We start from the raw sequence: 19,816 nt of genomic DNA, 5'->3' as shown, positions 1-19,816 counted from the left end.
TTTGGTGGTGAACTGACTACTCAAACGTATAATTCAAGAAATAATGAAAGAGATGGAAACAAAAATCAAACCTTGGAGATTTATTGGCAAAGTCTGAAGGAAATATTTATTAGAATGGAAAATTAGCCATCTCGAACATCTTCTTTCCTACTCTCCTTCAGGTATGCTGTCTGCTTCTCTTTGTCATTAATCTATTTTCACTTGTCGTTATATATAGCAAGATTAAGCACATAATTTTTTTAAAAAAATAGGTGTCATAAAAACTTTGCTGAATAGCAATCATGTCATTTGCTTCAATCTTTATGATTTTATATTACATCTTATATTACACAATGTACAGAATAGCTTCTTTCCACAGAAGATTAAGTATATTTTTGATTCTTGCAAACCTATTCCTAAGACTGAACCAATTTCGAAGATCCTTAAGAAATATAATTCGTGCCCACGTTTTTGTTTTCTGTTAACTTGTCTACTCTATCTCTCTCATGTTTACCTTACGATTGGCTTCCATCTTACATTTGATAAACAGGATGTTCTGCTGAAAAGAGTTTACCAGAATATCACTCCTCTATCATCCATAAAAATGATATAAGATTTCATTTTTTTATATGAAAACTACAATTTTCTTGTCTGAGATCCATCTTTATGTTGAGCCCATACATGAGAGGTTGGTAGATCAACCTATAATTCATTAGTACCATGTATGGGTTGGGAAAGAAGGTACTTGTTCACATTAGATTCGAATGACTGTGGATTGTATTCCCTAGGGGAACACATCAAGGGGAAGACTGTTCCATAGTATAGTGGTTGCAGGGACAAAGGAGGAGAAGAAACTTGTTCTGTGGGTTTCAAGGTGCACTGTGTAGGGATGTTGAGTAGCAGCTACACGTGTCCAATGAGCTTAGTACTAAGTGGGGGAATTATTGATGCTATTTCGGATGAACATTTTCCATGGAAATATGTGCAGAGACCAGTCATCTGTGTAAAAGTTGGGGGAGTGAGTTGGTAAGAGGTGAATCATTAATAAGTCTGATTGCTATCCTCTGTATGGAGTCTAGTAATTTGAGGGAGCTTTTGGGGGTCCCACCCCATAAGTGAGAGCAGTATTCGATGCTTGGACGGATTTGTGATTTGTATAAGGTTAGTAGCTGCTCAGGGGTGAAGTAATGTCTTGAACGAAAGAGAAATCCTAGTTTTTTAGAAGCTGAGGATGCAATGGTTGTTATGTGTTTGTGCCAGGAGAGACTTGATGTCAGAATAATTCCAAGAAGAGATATCTTGGATTGTCTGGAAATTTGGTATTGTCAAAAATAATACTGGGGAAAACTAATTCTTTTTTATGAGGAATAAGGCAGTACTGGATTTTATTTGCATTGAAAATGACTAGGTTATCTGAACCCCTATTGGAGGATGGCTTGGAGGTCTGAATTAAGGGCAGTGGTGGTTGCTGATCTGTAGGTTGAGGTGAGTTGTGTGGAATAAGGTTTATCAAAAGAAAGGGAGGAGTGCAATGTGCTGTTGTCTGCAAAACTGTGTATAGGGTTTTGTGAGTCATATGTTTGACCTCAGGGGGGGGGTTCCTGCAGTGCCTGCATACTAGTTACCATGATGGCTGCTAGTGGCATCACTTAGTTTTTGTACCAATTTAACTTGTCTGTAGTCGATGATCTAACCGTAGTCACCATTTTTAAGTTTTTCTGCACGTTGTCATCAAAAATGGTGTCCTTGTTCCCTTTGTGCAAATGATAAATCTGGTCGAGCACGTATGTGCGACTGGGGACAAGTATCTTTGAACTTGTTGTTGATCGCTGCTATTAGTTTTGACGTGCTTGTCGGCGTGTCACAGGTCACTTTTATGAGGCGTGGAATGTTTGTTCTGTCCTTGCTTTTGTTAATGGGTCTGAAACGATGGCATCTGACGATATTTTTAGGGTCGATGTCGCATTCTTCAGCTAGTTTGATGTCTTCTTTTAGTGCTTTTCCGTTTTCTTTTGGAAAGTTCAAAATGATGGCATTGAATTTTTTGTTTTTGGCCTCCATCGAGTTCTGCACCGTTGATTGATGCGATTATTTCACGGAGTTCATTCCGTGGGAGGGGTGAACTTGCCTTGTGCTGCTGATCATCAGTTGATTCCAGCTTGGTTTCTAGTGCGTGTATTTTGGAGGAAAGAGTTTCGTTCATAACACTGATGTGTTGTTCGAGGCTTTCTATTCGTTTGCCTACGTTCAGGAGCTGTTTTACTGACGGGAAGCACAACGAACAGAAATAGGGCTGGTTAAGATCGATATATATCTTGTGTGCCGTTTCATCCATTTTTGCACAGGAAGCATGTAACCAGTGGCAGCAGAACTTGCACATTATACCCTTTTTTTTTTTATCACTGATATCGATTTTGCAGTGCACTTTGTGGGTTTGTCAACAATCGACTGGCGCTACGCTGGTGAGACACCGGGTGCTTGTTCGTCTTTGGCTTTTGTTACTGCCATCTTTGCTTCGTACGGTAGGCATTGCGGGCGCTTGCACGTGGCCGATTTTTAGATCGAAATATAACTGGTTTAATGCACTAAAAGTACTTACAGCTTGTGCTGAAGTTATCTGCTTCTTGGTACCCACTGTTAAGATTTCCTTTTGGCTTTTAATTTGAATTTTATATATAATCTGCTACACCATTGCTGTTTTAAGTTTGATTGTGTGTTCAAAGAGTGTTGAAGCACTACATTGTTCTAACTTAAACCATAATGATTGTCTTTCTTCACCTAAAATTTGGGAAAGTCTTATTCTTATTAGTTGCAAGCAGCAGTTTATTTTTTTTTATCACCTGGTAATCTGTTGTACTGTATTACTCTGGCAAACATTGTTATTTGAAATCCATTGTTATTATTTATATGATTGTTATTAAAATAATGTGGAGTAAATTTATTGATTTTCTAAGTGAATTGTTGTAATTTTATTATTATTTTTTTATCCTAGTTCGTTTGTGGAGTCTTCAAACATGGACAAACGTTGTATGTTATAAAGGACATTGTTTTCCTGTTTGGGATGTGAAATTTAGGTATGTGATGTATGTTGCTGCATTCCATCGAATTTCATAATTAATGAGTACCAAATTACTAGATAGTCTCAGATTTAACAAATGTGAAACTAACTAGTGACTCGGATATATTTATGTTTGATGTTAAATGTTAATCAAGTAATGTTTGCAGATGATAAGTTGTGATAAGTAACTGCTGTGATAAATCATGCATTGTTATCAAGGAGGTTGTTGTTAATATGAAGGTTTATATTTAATTATATATTTAGTTTATATTTAGTTTGAGTGTTTTAATTAAATGTGTCAGCTGAGTGTGCAGTTTTACATATATTTAATTGTAGAATTAGTTAATACATATAGTGACTACCACCTCCACTGTTATGTCATGGTAGTTTTATGTGATGTGATTTGTTAGCAAATGTTGGGTTTATGGGAGAAAGGAGAATACGGTAAGAAAATTTCTCTTAAGTGTATGCCAGTTAGTGGCAGATAGAGGAATGTGAGCGAGATCTGTAATGAGAGATCAAATGAGTAGAGAAGAACGACTGCGAGCATAAACAGAAGTGGAAGAGTTCATGGAAGTGATAGAGGTGACAGAGAGTGAGTGTAAGATATATGATATGGAAGTAATAGTAGTAGTAGTAGTAGTAGTCGTACAAGAAGAAAATAGAAAAATTCAGTACAATGAAAAGTCTCACAGCTACAATGAGTACTTCATAATATGAAATGGAAGTTGGAGAAAAGAAGACAAAATATGAGAAAGAAAAAAGGAAAGCAGAAAAAAACAGAAAATGGTGGAAAAAAGCATATAGTGATATATGGCAATTCTATGATTAAGGATGTGCTAGACAAGTGAATAACACAAGTGTTTTCTGGGAGTGAAGATTCATGATATGACTGAAGCTGTAGGCAAACACGTGGAAGATGTGATTGTATTGTTTGAAACTTGAAAGGAGATATGGATGTTATATAAGAGAAAATATGAAAGAGCTGTTGAATGAAGCAAAAAAAAAAAAAAAAAATTTAAGATTGTGGTCATATTGTCAAGACCTCCCATGACGTGAAGGAGTAGATGGAGATCTGTGATCACTAATGACAGACTATGCATGAAAAATGGTGCATAGAATGCTGATGTATGGAGTGATTTTGATGGTAGAAAATATTTGTACTTATAGTATTGATTACAGTTAAATGGATTTGGTGTTTAGGTGGTTGGAGAAATTGTTGTTCAGTGAAGCGGTAAATATAGGTAATCATTGATAAGAGTGGCTACATGAGAGCTTAGACACATGCATTAAGGTTATTATTGTTATTATTATGTGACACCTTTAAGGAAGAGGGAGGGCACTCTACGTAACTCACCATCTTTGCTATTTAATCTGCCATCTACGGACTATAGAGCTAACCACAATCAATGCACTACCACAAACTAATAGTATTTTTTGTCTGTAAAGAGGAGAGAGATTGTTATGGCAGACCAAGGAAGAAAGAGTGAATAATAATAGTGTAAGGGATGAAAATGGCAGAACTTGTTCAATTCCTGCCATTTTTTTCTTTTTTAATCTTTGAAAACTAGGTTTGAGCAGAGTGGCTGCATGAGAGCTTAGGCACATGCATTAAGGTTATCATCATTACCTGGTCTAGCCATAAATACTGTTACAACTTGAACAGCACATAAACTTTTAATCTATCAGTAAATCATTTGCATCTTTCAGCGCATACAGCAGCACTCACTGTTCGAACTGTCCTCCTTTTTACCTTCGCGCACACCTGAAGTTCTTAGGCCACATCAATGTGGCATGCACAACATCCAATGGAAACGTTGCCAATGCTCACTCCACATCCTTCAGGCTAGCGATGCTAAGGTGCTGTTTCTTGCAGGCTAGAAATGGCACCACCTCTCAAGCTCCAGCCACAATTTTTATTTAGATCCAACAGATTTAGATTGGGACTTCCAAAGCACCAATCAGATGGTGATATGTGGTTGGGCACATTCACCTCCAAATATTGTTGTATGTAGGGGCTGAGTTTGTTGGAAGGTCTACTGCCTACCATGAAACAAGGTAATGTTCAGGGGCCATACCACAGGTGTCTTGATATACTTTGGTGGAGGTTTTAACCCCTTTCTTACAGAAATGCAACTTGGATAACCTCTGATACATCATCCCACCAAACCATGACTGACACGTATGACGATCTCTCTGAATCCTGGTGCTAAAGCATGTCCTCTATGACCATCCAAGGCATAATCAATCATTTTGGTGGTTAAAAGACTCTTCAATGGTGAAAATCTTCTCATCTGTGAAGGAGATATCTATGTCTGTTGTTCACATACCACCAGATAAGTGCCTTTGATTTTGTCGTTTTCTGCTGCATAAGTTGTAAGATAGAAATATAAAATCTGACAATGTTGGTGCCTTGACATGTAACAGATTGGTTTAGAGGAAAATTATAGATAGGAAGTTAGTAATGATGTAAATTTTTCATGTAGTACTATCATATCCTGTACATCCCCTTAAGGGAAATGTCAGGAATTTCATGATGATGACGATAAGTTGTGGTGTTTGGAAGTGTCCAGTAGAAAGACAATAGGCTATCATCCCCAGGTCACGGTTTATACGTGGCATCATTTCTCATGACCTTCACAGCCCTCACAAGCTGTTGTGTCCTAGCGCAGTATGGTCGACCTTTTCTTTTGCAGTCAGATATGTCTTCTATATCGTTATAACAGTTAATAGTCTGATATACAAACATCCTGCTGATCCCAGTGTGTTTTTAGCATGTTGAAAATAATGGGTGGCCACATCCCAACCTTGTGAAGTGCTATTATAGCTACATGGTTCTCATAAATCTCCCCGCTACATGTTAACCCATACAGCTAAACAACTGTCTCTCTCTCTACTGATAAACACACAAATGTTTGCTGTGCATAGCACCATTAACACAACCAGGCTTGCGCAATTCTGTTGGCTGCACTTGGGGGGGGCGGGGGCAAGATGCAACAGCATTTATGGCAAGACTGTATTACATGACACTTCTAAGGACTCATCATGGGAGGGTACTCCACATAACTCACCATCTTTGCTATTTAATCTGCCATCTACAGACTAGCACTAACTACAATCAGTGTCCTCTTTTCAGGCCTCTAATTTTTCAGAGAACTTTTATGTCTGTGGTCTCTAATCTTCAATGAAGTACATTATTTCCATGACTTAAAACTGGTTGGAACACTGTCTTGTATGTTGCTAGTTTGGTTTTGACTAATTTCTCTTATTCCATATAAATTGAATCAAAAAAAATTATTTTTTTCCTAATCAGTAACCAATTTATTAATAAATAAATCTACAGATTTATTTATTAGTAAATTGGTTACTAATTAGGAAAAAAAGAATTTTTTTTAAATTATTTTGTATAGACAGCACCCCCACTTAAAACTTCACGGGCCACCACTGCTCTTAACCATACCAGCTCTGCTTATTCTATTGTCTGTTTCCAAATTTAATTTGCCATCTTCACTAAAAAAAAAAAACGCTGAAATATTTTGCTTGTTCTATAGGTTCTATATTGAGAATGCAGCTGAAATTTTCTGTTTGTGCTATTTTCATAATTTGGTGTTTTTATTACTGATTTTCGTGTTTAAATTTCTGTAGCTGTTGCTGTTATTCATGTCGAAGTTTCTGGAACAGAAAACTACATAGATACTGAAATGTAAATAAATAATTTATTAGTTAAAATTATTTACAGCAAATATTTCACTAGCTTAATCTGGCATTATCAAAGACAATTTAACACTACACACTCTGTAAAGACACAAATGAAAATGACCTGGATAACAAGGACAGTTACATGCAAGGAGGGTGACAGTAGTGCTCTTTGTCGTTATTACTGTTCTTAATGCTAATGGATAGATTAGGCAGTGTCCCAAAATTCTATGTAAAAATCATACTATCAATTCTGTTTCAGTTAACCAGGTTCTGTGGAACTTGTGCCATTTCCAGAACAGTCTCTCCTATTTATTCCAGGATTTGTAAATTAGTCTGGCTTTCTTCCATTCTTATGAAGTGGTATTTCTAAAAGATATGCCAGGATAGTCTGCTTTTTGGTTCTCCATTCAGGATGTTTTTTTTGTTGTTGTTTCCTGACCAAGGTAGTTTGTCCTGTCTGTCCAAAATATTGAGTTCCACCCTGGCAGGAGATACTGTAGACACCTGGTAAGTAGAGAGGATCCAGGCAATCCTTGATTTGTCTTCGCCAGGTAGATATTTTGCTTAGAGATTTGTATACTGTTTTGATTCTGTGTCATTTCAAGAGGGAACTCAGTTTACCTGTTGTGCCTTTGATGTACGGTAAAGATATAATGTGTGTATAGTTTTTTTTCCGAGGGGGGGGTGTTCTTTTTAAAGAGTTTGCTGAGGTTTTTGTATCCATTTCGTTGGAATAATGTGAGTAGAGCCTGTTGTTCTAGTTGTAGTGCTGGTTGACGAATTTGCTCTGGCTAAAATTATGAAATTTTCGTGTTTCTGGGCAGGATTGTGGTATGAAGTGACATTTAAGTATCTTACTTTGTGTATGGGCTTATTGTACACTGAACATATCAGGGACCCATCTGCTTGCCTTGTAACTAAAGTATCCATGAAGGCAGCTGCCCCTTCTTTTTTTCTCTTACATAATGAAACTAATTCAGGGATGGATATTATTGAGAAAATGCAAAAATTTAGGTGTGTGGACCTTGTGGCAAAATGGCATAGACATTGTTTATATACCACAACCATTATCCTTTCTTTTAGTGTTACACAGCGATCAGCATTCATTTTCAAAATTATGGATTCTAGAATCGTGTTATAACTAACTTTTTATTATCCCGACTTTTCGATCTTCATATCAAGATCATCATCTGGAGCATACACAAATATACAAGACAAGCTGAGTTACATTGCAAACCGTAAGCTACAGAAACAATGATTTGATCACATGTTATTCTACTGGCATGACCTCTAGTGAAAAAATAAAATTAAAATTAAAAATATATATATTTATAAATTACATCAAGCTAGATTTTCTAGAAAATCTAGCTTGATGTAATTTATAATCCCCCCCCCCCCCCCACTGTTTCTCCAGCTTACGGTATATAAGACAAGCTGAGTAACTCAGCTTGTCTTGTATATCTGTGTATGCTCCAGATGATGATCTTGATATGAAGATCGAAATGTCGGGATAATAAAAAGTTAGTTATAACACGGTTGTAGAATCCATAATTTCAAAAATGAATACCACAACCATACTTTGGGCTTGAGAGAGGCTGCTCCCAAGTCCAAATTCTAGATTAGATGATACTAGAAGCTACTGCCTTCTAGTATCAATAACGCAAGCCCTCCAAGAAGCAACATCTCCAACAACATCTCTGAAAAATTTAAAACTAAACCAAAACATAGTCATTTTGAAAGTCAAGGGCAATGTTATGGTGATCGTGAACACAGATCACTACAATAATAAATTGAAAGAATTTGTTATTGAATACATCAACTTATTTGCCTATAGTAAAAATCCCTACAGTATCAATTAAAAACAAAGTTTTAATTCTGCTAGAAACAGAAGTTGGCCAACTGAAATTGTGTCCAAACTAAAAATTTTTTATCTGCATGCACCAAGAGTATACAGACTACCTAAGGTCCATACACCCAGATCCCCATTGCAGATGCCATAAATTTCTCCACCTATGAACTTCCTAAATGCTTGGCATCTTAACTCAACAAATACATTGGCAAAACATCATCTTACATTAAAAAAAAAAAAATCTTGTTCTTCTGCAGCTTGTCCCAGTTAAGTGGGGTTGCTGTTAATGATGAGTCTCCTCCACATCTTCCTGTCTTGGGCTGTCACCACATCCAAGTTCTTCATCCTTAAGTCCTCTTCTACCAGCTTCCTCATCTTTTCTTTGGCTGCCCACACTTCCTCCTTCCTTGTGCATCCATCTGCATGACCTTTTTTCCCACATATTCGTCCTCCCTCCTCATCATATGACCAAACCAACTCAACCTTGCCTCCTGTATCTTCGCTTCTAAGTTCATAACTTTTACTGTTTCCCCTCACATAGTCATTTCTCAGACGATCCTTTCTGGTCACACTGCACATCCACCTAAGCATTCTCATCTCTGCTACCTCCATCCTGCTGATGTTATTTTTCCTCAGGGCCATAGTTTCCATAACATACGTCATAGCTGGCCTCACTATTGCCCTATAGATTTTGCCTTTCAGATTGATCGGCACCCTCTTATCGCATAGCACTCCAGCCATCTCTCTCCAGTTTCTCCACCCTGCTTGTATCCTGCATCCCACTTCCTTCTTAGCCCCTCCATCTTCTTCCACTGTTGAACCTAAGTATCTAAGTATCTCACCTTCCTGATGACATTTCCTTCCAGCTCCAGATCTGTCTCCTGGCCGTCGTCCACTTTGCAACACATATACTCTGTCTTACTTCTGCTCAGTCTCATACCTCTCTATTCCAGTACTTTCCTCCATCTTTCCAGTTTAGCTGCCACTTCTCTTGAATCTGCATACAACATTGTCCAAGGCACATCTTCTCTCGCCTCCTCTGTCACCACCTCCATCACAATATTAAACAGAAACGGACTTAATGCTGACCCTTGATGCAAGCCAACTTACTTGAAAACTTTCTGTCTGTCCCAGACAGGTCTGAACCCTTGTCTTCACATTTCTGTACATCTCCTGCACCAACCTGACATATTTCTCTGGTACCTTCTTCTCCCTCAGACACCTCCAGACTTCTTGCCTTGGCACTCTATCGTATGCTTTCTCCAGATCAATAAACAACAGATGTAGCTGTCGTTGTTTCTCTCGAAACTTTTCTATCATCTGCCATAACCCAAAGATAGTATCTGTCATTGATCTATCGGGCATGAAGCCAAATTGTTCCTTTGCAATCTCCACCTCCTTCCTCAATCTTCCATCAAGAACCCTTTCTAGGAGTTTCATTGTGTGGGACATCAACTTTATACCTCTGTAATTCTTACAGTCTTGTGGATGGGGACAAGAGTACTTTCCCTCCATTCCTCGAGTATATTTTCCTGTTAGCAAACTTTCATAAACAGGTCCCACAGCAGGTCAATTCCCTCTTACCCCAGTGCCTTCTATGCCTCCACTGGAATCCAATCTGGGCCCACTGATTTTCCATTCTTCATTCTCTTCATGGCCTCCTTCATTTCCACTCTACTGATGTTCTGCACCATCCCCTCAGAAGGCTGCTCATCTTCTCTGTGAGTCCTCACATTTTCCTCATTCAAAAGTCCCTCAAAGTATATTCTCCATCTGTTTCTTATGTCCACATTCCTCCATAATACTCTTCCTTCAGCATCTTCGATCTGCCTCACATGTAAGATGTCCTTTGCTGCTTTATTTCTACATTTTGCTAGTTGGTAAATTTTTCTCGGTCCTTCCTTTGTTTCTAATTGATCATACAGATCTTGATGTGCCATGGCCTTTGCCTGTGCCACAACTCTCTTGGCTTCTCTTCTACACCTTTCTGTCCTCTTCCACTCTTGACTCATCTCACTTCTGCTTTGCCTATTACATAAAAAATAAATAAAATAAAAAAAAAACTTTATACACTTTGAAACTACTACACAAAACCTTCAATTGGAGGAGAATGATTGCTTTGTGTTGCCCTTTCATAAATGTTCAGTAGATGATACACCAGTTCTCTTGTTAAAAATTTATTCCCTTGACATTTGCAACTCTTTAACCACTGTCTTAAATTGGGATATTTTAACTGGAATAGCCAGTTCTTTAAACAAATTAAAGGTGTAGCAATGGGCTTCTCACTCTCACCCCTTCGCTAATTTATACATGGAATCATTTGAATCTTTGGCATTTAATTCAGCTCTGCCCTCCCCTCAATCCCACAATGTAGTTGAGGTATACATAGTTTTCTATTCCATAAACTTCGACATGATGAATAAAGTTTTTATTGCTGATTTTCATGCCAAATTTCTTACAGCTGTAATTCTGTTTAGTTAGAGAATCCTAGTCTTACACTGTATGTGTTTAGGAGTACATCATCTGCATAAAGCAGAAAGTTAAATTTCATATCTCCATTTCTAATGTGAATTTAATCCTACTTTCTTTTATAATTCAATCCATATATATGATGGATAAGAATGTTGATAATGTGCATCCTTGTCTTACCCCTTATTTTACATTAAACCATCCTCCTATATTTTTTTCAGTTCTAACTGCTGACTTACAACTTAAATATAAGCTATGTATTACTCTGTGTTACTATAGTATTTTGAAAAGCTTTACTCTAGTCCCTTTGTTGCATTCCCATGATCTAACCAATGTCCTATTTCAGTTTTTTTGTATTTCAATCTTTTTTTTTTGCTATATTAGGGAGTTTTTCTTGGTGTGTTTCTTGGGTGATCAGGTTATTGATTTGGTTCATATACTTGTATTATAAATCTATTTAATTGTTTAATCTTACTGCTGCAGGTCTGCAATTCACAAGTTTAAAGTCTATGATGTAATGCTTGATACTGGATCAGGAACCAACCAATTCTTGCCTTCTTTCAGAACTATCCAAGTAAAGAAAGATATGTTCCCTGTTCAGGTGTATATCATTGATTACAACATGCTTACATGCATGTTGTAATCAAGGCATTACTGGCCATCTTGTCTCGCATATACCAATGATGGACTATTCTAAGTGTGCAGCCTCCTATTGCAGTATCTTGAGTTTGCCACTTTGATATAATGAAATAACATTCCACATTCTACTTCTGTTTCTCAGCTCAAATTTATATTTAAATACCTTTATATTCTTTGATAAGTCACTGTCGCCACCTGGGAAATGGCTACATATATGGATGTTTCTTTTAGAAAAAGGTTACATGCTGAAATACAGAACAAGAAATTAAGACCTGATGAGAATACTACACACAATCCCATAGCCTCAGTTGCATGGGAAGTGTTAAAAAAAATTCATCAGTGGACAGTTTCTCTCATAAAGTGGCACGTGACTGGAATGGCATGCTTTTGAAGTAGTGAATGCAAGTAGTGTGAATGAATTCAAGAAAAGATATGGTGGGTGATTTTAAATAACAGTATTAAAAAAACATTTTCGTTATATAAAATTTTCATGATGGAGCTGTGAAAATAAGCTTAAGACAATGCTGTGTTATAATTGTGCACATACATAAGGGGTAAAAAAGTGTTGGGAGATAGGATCTATAAATGTTCCAGCAGGGATTCCCAAAAACTTTCTCAACCATGTACCACTCTACATTACCAAGCTAAGATCATATATCACTGTTGGGAGTTTTTCCACTTGGTTATACTATAAATTTAAAGGGGCCAAGATTTATATTCTTGGTTTAATACTTTAAAGTGTAAGCAAACATAGTTTGCACCTGAAGTAATTTCAGGACTGGGCAACTCATATATAGAGACTAATGACTTCACATCACTTGCCTTAGTATCAGGATAATAAGGCAAGTGATGTGAAGTCATTAGCCTCTATATAAGAGTTACCCAATCCTGAATTTCTTCAGGTGCAAACTTTGCTTACACTTGGATAAAGTATTAAACCAAGAATATAATTTCTTGGTATCTTTAATTTATATTTTCATGTACCATTAATGGGTTTCAACCTGGGAATGTTAGTTTTTTTTTACCATGATCATTTGATACCTTGAAGGTTTATGAGTATAGAGATGGCAGTTGTGTGGTCAGTGCAATGCTGTTTCCTCACCATATTTATCTGGTTATTTGGACCGAAATGACAATATCAATATGAAATAATGGATGAAATTTGAAATGATCATGAAGTGTTGATAATAAAAATACATGATATAACATCCATGTTATATCGTGTATTATATATTATCAAATATCAAATCTCAAAAAATATTTCTGCATATAGTTATTGATGTTGAGAGGCTTATACGCTGGTTAGACATAATAACTAATATTTAAGGAATTGACAGCGTATACTGGAAATATAGATTAACTAAACTTTAATATACACTTTCTGATATTTCGGCGAACGTCACGTTGCCATCTTTGTTGTATTAGTACTTGTGTGCATGTGTCTTTTTAGTAAGTTCCCAAGAAGATGGCAACGTGACGTTCGTCGAAATATCGGAAAGTGTATATTAAAGTTTATTTAATCTATATTTCCAGTATACGCTGTCAATTCCTTAAATATTAGTTATTATAGTTATTGAGAATTGAATGTACTGTTATAACAGAAAATTGAGCTGCATGTACAAAATATTCCCTTCATTGGTAGGATGTTGGACCATTGTTTCTGTATTCTGCATTCAGTGATTTTGTAGCAGAATGTCTTCATTGTCAGTTTTCCCTGAATTATATGTTTTATCTGCATTAAGAGAATATTGTCAGATTGTTTTGAGTTAGCCATTTGAAGTGACTGGCAACTTCATTGTGTGTTCATTGCTTGTGTTGTACCAATATTTCATCGGACACCATAGACATCATATAAATGACATTAAAAATAAATGAATAACTTGGACTTCCTGTCACATTATCGATTTTTGTACATTATATTATATTTTCTATCAACTGACCATGTACTACTGAGCAGTAGCTCGTATACCATACTTTTTGAACCTCTGGTCTATAGTATTTAATTACATTGTGCAAATTTTAATTTTTGTGTGTTTATAATTACCAGTTTATTTTGTTAATGAAATTATATTGTTAGAAAAGTACAACTGTTATTTTTAAGTAATTATCTATTACATGTTGTGCATACCGTATATAACATGTAAGGTTAATATTAAACTAAATGATAGCTGTAATTTAATTTAAATGTATTCATGTTATGAAAAATTTGTTTAGGTATGATAAAACTTGCATGTTTTTTCACACATTTCAAGTGTGCGATGTTTGCTGTTTTCAAGCAAAGCACTGTAACATGTAATGGCAGCTCGTTTTTATTGCCTCATGACTGAAATGAAAACTGGAAGTGTGATACATAATGGAGCATGTGTGGAGTGAAGAGAAATTTTATCAGTTGTTATGTGGCAACAATGGTGACAGAACAACTGTTGGGGGAAGAATATCAGGCATATTGAGTTTTCAATGCCTGTTCACACATACACATACCAAATCACCTATAACTGAAGTGACCATTTAAAGAAAAAGTTCTGAACCCTTAAAAGAGATAACTTGGAAGAAAGTGAAGATCATCAGTTTACATTTATGACTTTTAGAAAAAACCAGCAAGTAAAATTGCAAATGTTCTTGTGATTCTTTAAAAGTGAACGTAGTGTTTGAATTGAGTTTTTTTTTTTTCCAGAGAGTTGGAAATAAAATTTCTTTAATAGATTTACTGGCTCCCATCTGTGATCAGATAACTTCACAATGAGTGAGATGTTTTAAAATTTAAAAAAAAAGTGTAAATTATGCAAAGAATATACTTTTATGTTTTATGTTTTAAATGCATTTAGAAAGAGACTGGAAATTCACTTTGCCATTTATCTCTGATCACTCACCTGTGGTGAGTGAATTTCTGAAGCCCTGTCTTTCCATGTGTCCAAGAGATAGATGGACAAAGTGGAATAACCTTCACATCTTAGGGTGGCCCTACCAGGAACACACACATACCAAATCACCTATAATTGAAGTGACCATGGAAGTCTTAACATGACTCTCTCCCTCAGACATTCCTTTTTTAAGACTACTCTTCAACTGTCGTTTGTAAACTACTTTAAATCAAGATCTTAGAGGGTGCCATGATTGGAATGTTAGTTCTTTTGTCTGTTACAATTTTGCATTGTTTCTGCATTTACTTGTTAGTATGTACGTTGTCTTTTATGAGCTAAAGGGTCAAAGCTATATAACTGAGAGGAGACCTCCACATAGCCTTTAAAGGAATGCAGAGAACCGATCAGGGTTTCTGACCTAATGTCCAATCTTCACCTTCTCATGGTGCACCCTGTTAGGTATATACCTGGATACTGAATGAACAAGGATGGGCTGGAAATTTGGGATTTAGTTGACCAAATTATATACAACATGACAGAATTTTATGCCGGCTGTGGTGTCGCTTGGTTAAACAAGGCCCTTGTTGTTTTCGCCAGGGAACCAAGGCAAACAGCAAAAAGTCAGCTACTGGAACAAATCCAAAAACCTACCCCAATTCAACATCACCAGACTTCAAGGTCGGTACTATCAACATAAAAAGCCTGAATGGCAAAGAAATGGAGCTAGCTGAGGAATTTGTTAAATACCAAATCAACATAATAGTGGTGACTGAAAAAAAAAGACAAAAACTGATGAGATCTTTCTGAGCAATAAATACAAAATATAATATTCTGGCAATAACAATCAGGAAAAATAGTATTCAACACTAAATACGAGGCTAATCTTCTTGAATGGCAGGCAGTCTCAAGTAGAGTGATGTGGGCAAATGACAATGGGGAACTGGACGATGAGACTTATTTGTACTTGTGGTCCCACAGAAGATTCTACTAAGGTACAAGTGGAGAAATTTTTTGAAGCTTTAGAGAAAGCAACTGACACAATGAAAAAGGAAAAGTTGGTCCTTGTTGGGGATCTAAATAGCAGAGTAGGAAATGATTGTGAGACATACAAAAATATATTGGGAAAATTGGAGAAAAGAGCAAAAGCTAATAATAATGGCAAATACATGTTGGATTTCTGCTCAGGATATGTACTGGTTATTACCAACACAATGTTCCAACATAAAAATGTGCACAGATTTACATGGAGAGAAGAGGCAAGGAATAAGAAAATTTTCATTGACTATGTCAGTGTTGGCGAACCTTTTTATGTGCATGTGCCAAAAGTTTACAAATTGAGTTGCTGTTGTGCCAGCACGTGACAAAAAGTTACAAATCAAGTTACTGACATGCTGGCAAGTTTCTAGTAGCGGAAAAATTAATAGAAAATTAATTAATTAATAATATATAACATTTTTTAATAATTATAATTTTATAATTACATATAAATTTATAATATTCAGTGTAAAATTGATTTTTGTATTATTAAATTGCTCTTAATGGTGTTGGTCTGAAAATAAAAATAAAAAGAAAACGGTAGTGAGAAAAATATTTATGTATTGTAACTCACCATAGAAGTCAGCTGAGCAGTAGAAGCAGCAGAAGGATGTCAACTTGTCATCGAAATGCTTACCGTATTTACTCGAATATAACATGCCCTCGCACCCCAGATTTTACTTTACGAAAAAAGACAAAAAAGTTTCGCATATTACCTCGTGCACAAAAAATGTTTAAATGCTCACGTCGATTCTATAGTAACTTGTTCCCCGCGGTTAACAACACCCCTCCCCAACAGCCATTATACTGCAAATGCAAGAAAAACAAGTGTAGTTTTATTGTATCCCCCAAATAAGGTACAGAGGCTTTTGTAGTCTGCATAATATATTTCTCAACAAATAGTGTGATTCATTAGTTAGAGCAGTTTTTATTGCAGCTGTCTCTAATCGCACTATTATTGTCCCTTCCCACAGAAACTATGCTGTATAGATTCAAGTAAAACTATACTGTATGTTGCACTTAAACACAGTATCTTACTAAAATCTATTGTCCAATTTTTCAATCACATGAAATAAGTGTTTGTTTTATTGCATTTGAAATTCTCGATGTCATTATGACAGATCACAAAGGCCAACTTCAAATAAAATTCTACCATGAATTGAAACATGCCATATAATTACAGTGACCATACGTCCTTTATTTCACTGCTCTGTCCTTTAGATTTTTTTTTTTTTTTCTAAAATGGTATTGTCCTTTATTGTCCATATTGTCCATTTTGTCCTTTATTTTGTGAATTGAAATAGTAAATTGAATATTGATGCCAACATACTTAAATATGCAATTCATAAATGTTACCAAACCTGCATTGATTATTTAAATAACTGTTACAGCTGTTTCGGGAAATGGAAGTATTTGAATGGGTCCTACTATGAGAAATTCCTTTGCGGGCAAAGATCGGGGAAAGTGTTTTTTTCACTTCCAGTCACTGGAACTTAAACAAAAATGGTGAACTTTTTAATGAAGTTTCGTGTATTAAAAGTTATGTCACCAGTGAAAAGATCGAAGAATGACAAAATGATGAGTCCTGCCGACGTAGCTGGGTTGAAATTTTTAAATATTTTGAGATGAACATGTATCTTTTAAAAAATGTTGAATTTTGTTTATGTCTCCCTGGAACTAATGTCCCCACTGAACGAGTATTTTCATTAGTGAACAATATGTAGACCAATGAAAAAAAAACAATTAAAAATCGAAACATTGAAAGCGTGCATTTATACAAAATGGAACTTCGACATGAATTGTATACAGTTTTATGAATTTTTAAAACACGGGCCTGATTTATTAAAAAAAAAAAGTTCATTCTTGTGAAAATTATCAAAATTAAATTTTTTTTAAGGAATAATATCATTGTTTAAAATACTATGTATATGCTTATATTTTACAGTAAACGTTATAAAAAGTTTTACTTTTAGTGAAACAAATAAACGCAACCTGTTTTTTTATTTATTTATTTATTTATTTATTATAAAACAATTTCTGAATGGTCCTTTATTTTCTCCAAAAAAAAATATGGTCACTATACATACAATTCGTTTGTGGTTCGCCTGCCAGCTCAAAAGCAAACAAGCAGGAATAAAATTCAATGGAGGATTGAAACTTTGTGCGAGTTGAGTCCGCTAGTATTGAGAAGTTCCATCAGAACAATAAACGACATCCCATCGTGAATGTGTTAAAACTAAGAAATATATAGCAAATGTTGTTATGACAGTTTCAGATGTAATATAATATGTTACAGTTAAAGAGAATTAGCATTTCAACTCGACACTTGTCAGTTGCCTTTGTCTTTGGGTCGCGTGATCTTTTGTTAATACTGCACCAATCATATGCATGTCTTCATAGCTGCTCTCTCGTGTAAAACAAAATTTAACTTGTATGTATTGTAATAATTAAAAAAAAAAGTTGAATTTATAAGCGTATAAAAGAATATCACCTGTAAATCATTGACGTGCCAGAAAAATTCTCTGACGTATAACCTCTGGCACATGTGCCTTAGGTTCGCCATCTATGGACAATGTTATTGTTGATAGTGATGTTTTCTGCCTGGTGCATGACACCAGAGTGTACAGAGAATTTGAAATTCGAGGTGATCACCATTTAGTCTTAGCAAGATAAAATTGAATTTCATATTAAAAAGAAGAACATCTAAAAAAGTTTTAAAATGAATAAAAGTTGAGCAGCTCTCAGATGAACTGTAGACTAAAATACACAAACATGATTAAAGAAAAAATGAAAGAGTTTGAGAACAGGAACCAAACCTTGGAAATTCAGTGGCAAGCTCCGAAAAAAGCATTGATTGATTTAGCCAGAGAGGCATGTGGTGAGGTTGTCTGTAAGGATAGAAAAATCAGAACCCCATGGTGGACACAGGAAGTTTAAGAGGCAGTGAAAGAAAAGAAGAAAGCATGTCAAAAGTTCTTGGCAAATAAGTCAGCTTGTGCTCTTAGAAAATACAAACACTGTGTAAAACTAGCTAAACAAAAGTCATGGGAGGACTTTGGTAAGAACATAGAAAATAAATATCAAGAAGGTGGCAAGTTATTCTGGAGGTTTTTGAAGAAGCTCAGAAATGGAGGAAAGAGTGCTGTAAAAGGAATTAGAGATGATAAAGATGACATGAAAATCAGGAGAAAAATAGATCCTTGAAGTATGGAGTAATTACTTCGAAAAATTGCTAAATGAAACAAGCAGTGATGACAGCAGTGTTAAAAAACACTGACCAGGCATGCAGTCAGGAATACATATCCATACTTGAAGTAGAAAAAGCGATCAAAAGCCTGAAATGTGGAAAGGCAGCTGGAGTAGATGATATTCAAACAGAACTGCTCAAGTATGGAGGTATAAAAGTCTTACAGTGGCTGCACTGCATAGTTCAGAAAGCCTGGACAGAGGGGACGAATCAGATGATTGGAGTAGAGCTCTCATAGTACCCATATACAAAAAGGGAAATAAAACTGAATGTGAGAATTACAGAGGTATTTCTCTACTGAGTGTTCATGGTAAAAAACTAGACCAAGAGCAGTAATCCGCAGATTATCGGCTGTTGCTCCCCATGTCGTGCCTATTAGTTTTTGTATTATGTTGTTACGGGTTCTTAACTTAGCAGAAACGTTTGTTAGGTGTTGCTTGTAAGAGAGCATGCGGTCCAGGGTAATGCCCAAGTACTTTGGAAACTTATTGTGTCGTAGTAAACATCCTTCAAAGAAGATATGTAAAGTGACATCTGCCATGTGATTATTAAGGTGAAAGCTTGATACTTCTGTTTTGTCTGGATTGAGCTGGAGCCTCCATTTTTTATAATATTCACCTATAGTTTTCAGTTCTTTTATAAGTACGTCTTCAGCCTGACTCATGTTTTTGTGTCGAATGGCAATTACAGTGTCATCAGCATAACAGAACTTTCGTGAGATGGTAGCAGGCAAGTCATATGTGTATAGGTTATAAAGTAAGGGTGCCAATACTGACCCTTGTGGAAGACCATTATTAAGTTTTCGTTGTCGGGACAGTTTATTTCCTAATATAACTTGAAAGAAACGTTCAGTGAGCATGGAGGAAATTAAGTGTGCAGTCCGTTTACATGGGACAATGCTAAGAAATTTGTATATAAGACCTTCACGCCATACTGTATCATAGGCTGCTGTTAGGTCCAAGAAGACAGCTGATGTTTTT

At 35.9% G+C, this 19,816-nt stretch overlaps 1 protein-coding gene across 1 annotated transcript in view; it reads left to right on the top strand.

The window, feature by feature from the left end:
* Taf5 (TATA-box binding protein associated factor 5) overlaps positions 1-19,816 on the top strand; it is a 281,049-nt gene that overhangs the window by 195,083 nt on the left and 66,150 nt on the right. Inside the window, exon 13 of the mRNA XM_090409115.1 lies at positions 2,972-3,053. Coding sequence (XP_090265241.1) covers positions 2,972-3,053 — 82 coding nt within the window. The remainder of the gene's footprint in view (positions 1-2,971; positions 3,054-19,816) is intronic.

This window comes from Typopeltis vanoorti, chromosome 2 (assembly GCF_054136105.1).
Source record: "Typopeltis vanoorti isolate ZY-2024b chromosome 2, IOZ_Tvanoo_1.0, whole genome shotgun sequence".
NCBI classification, from domain to species: domain Eukaryota; kingdom Metazoa; phylum Arthropoda; class Arachnida; order Uropygi; family Thelyphonidae; genus Typopeltis; species Typopeltis vanoorti.
The sequence above is the reverse complement of the archived record's forward strand: the minus strand, read 5'-3'. Positions and strand labels throughout refer to the sequence as shown.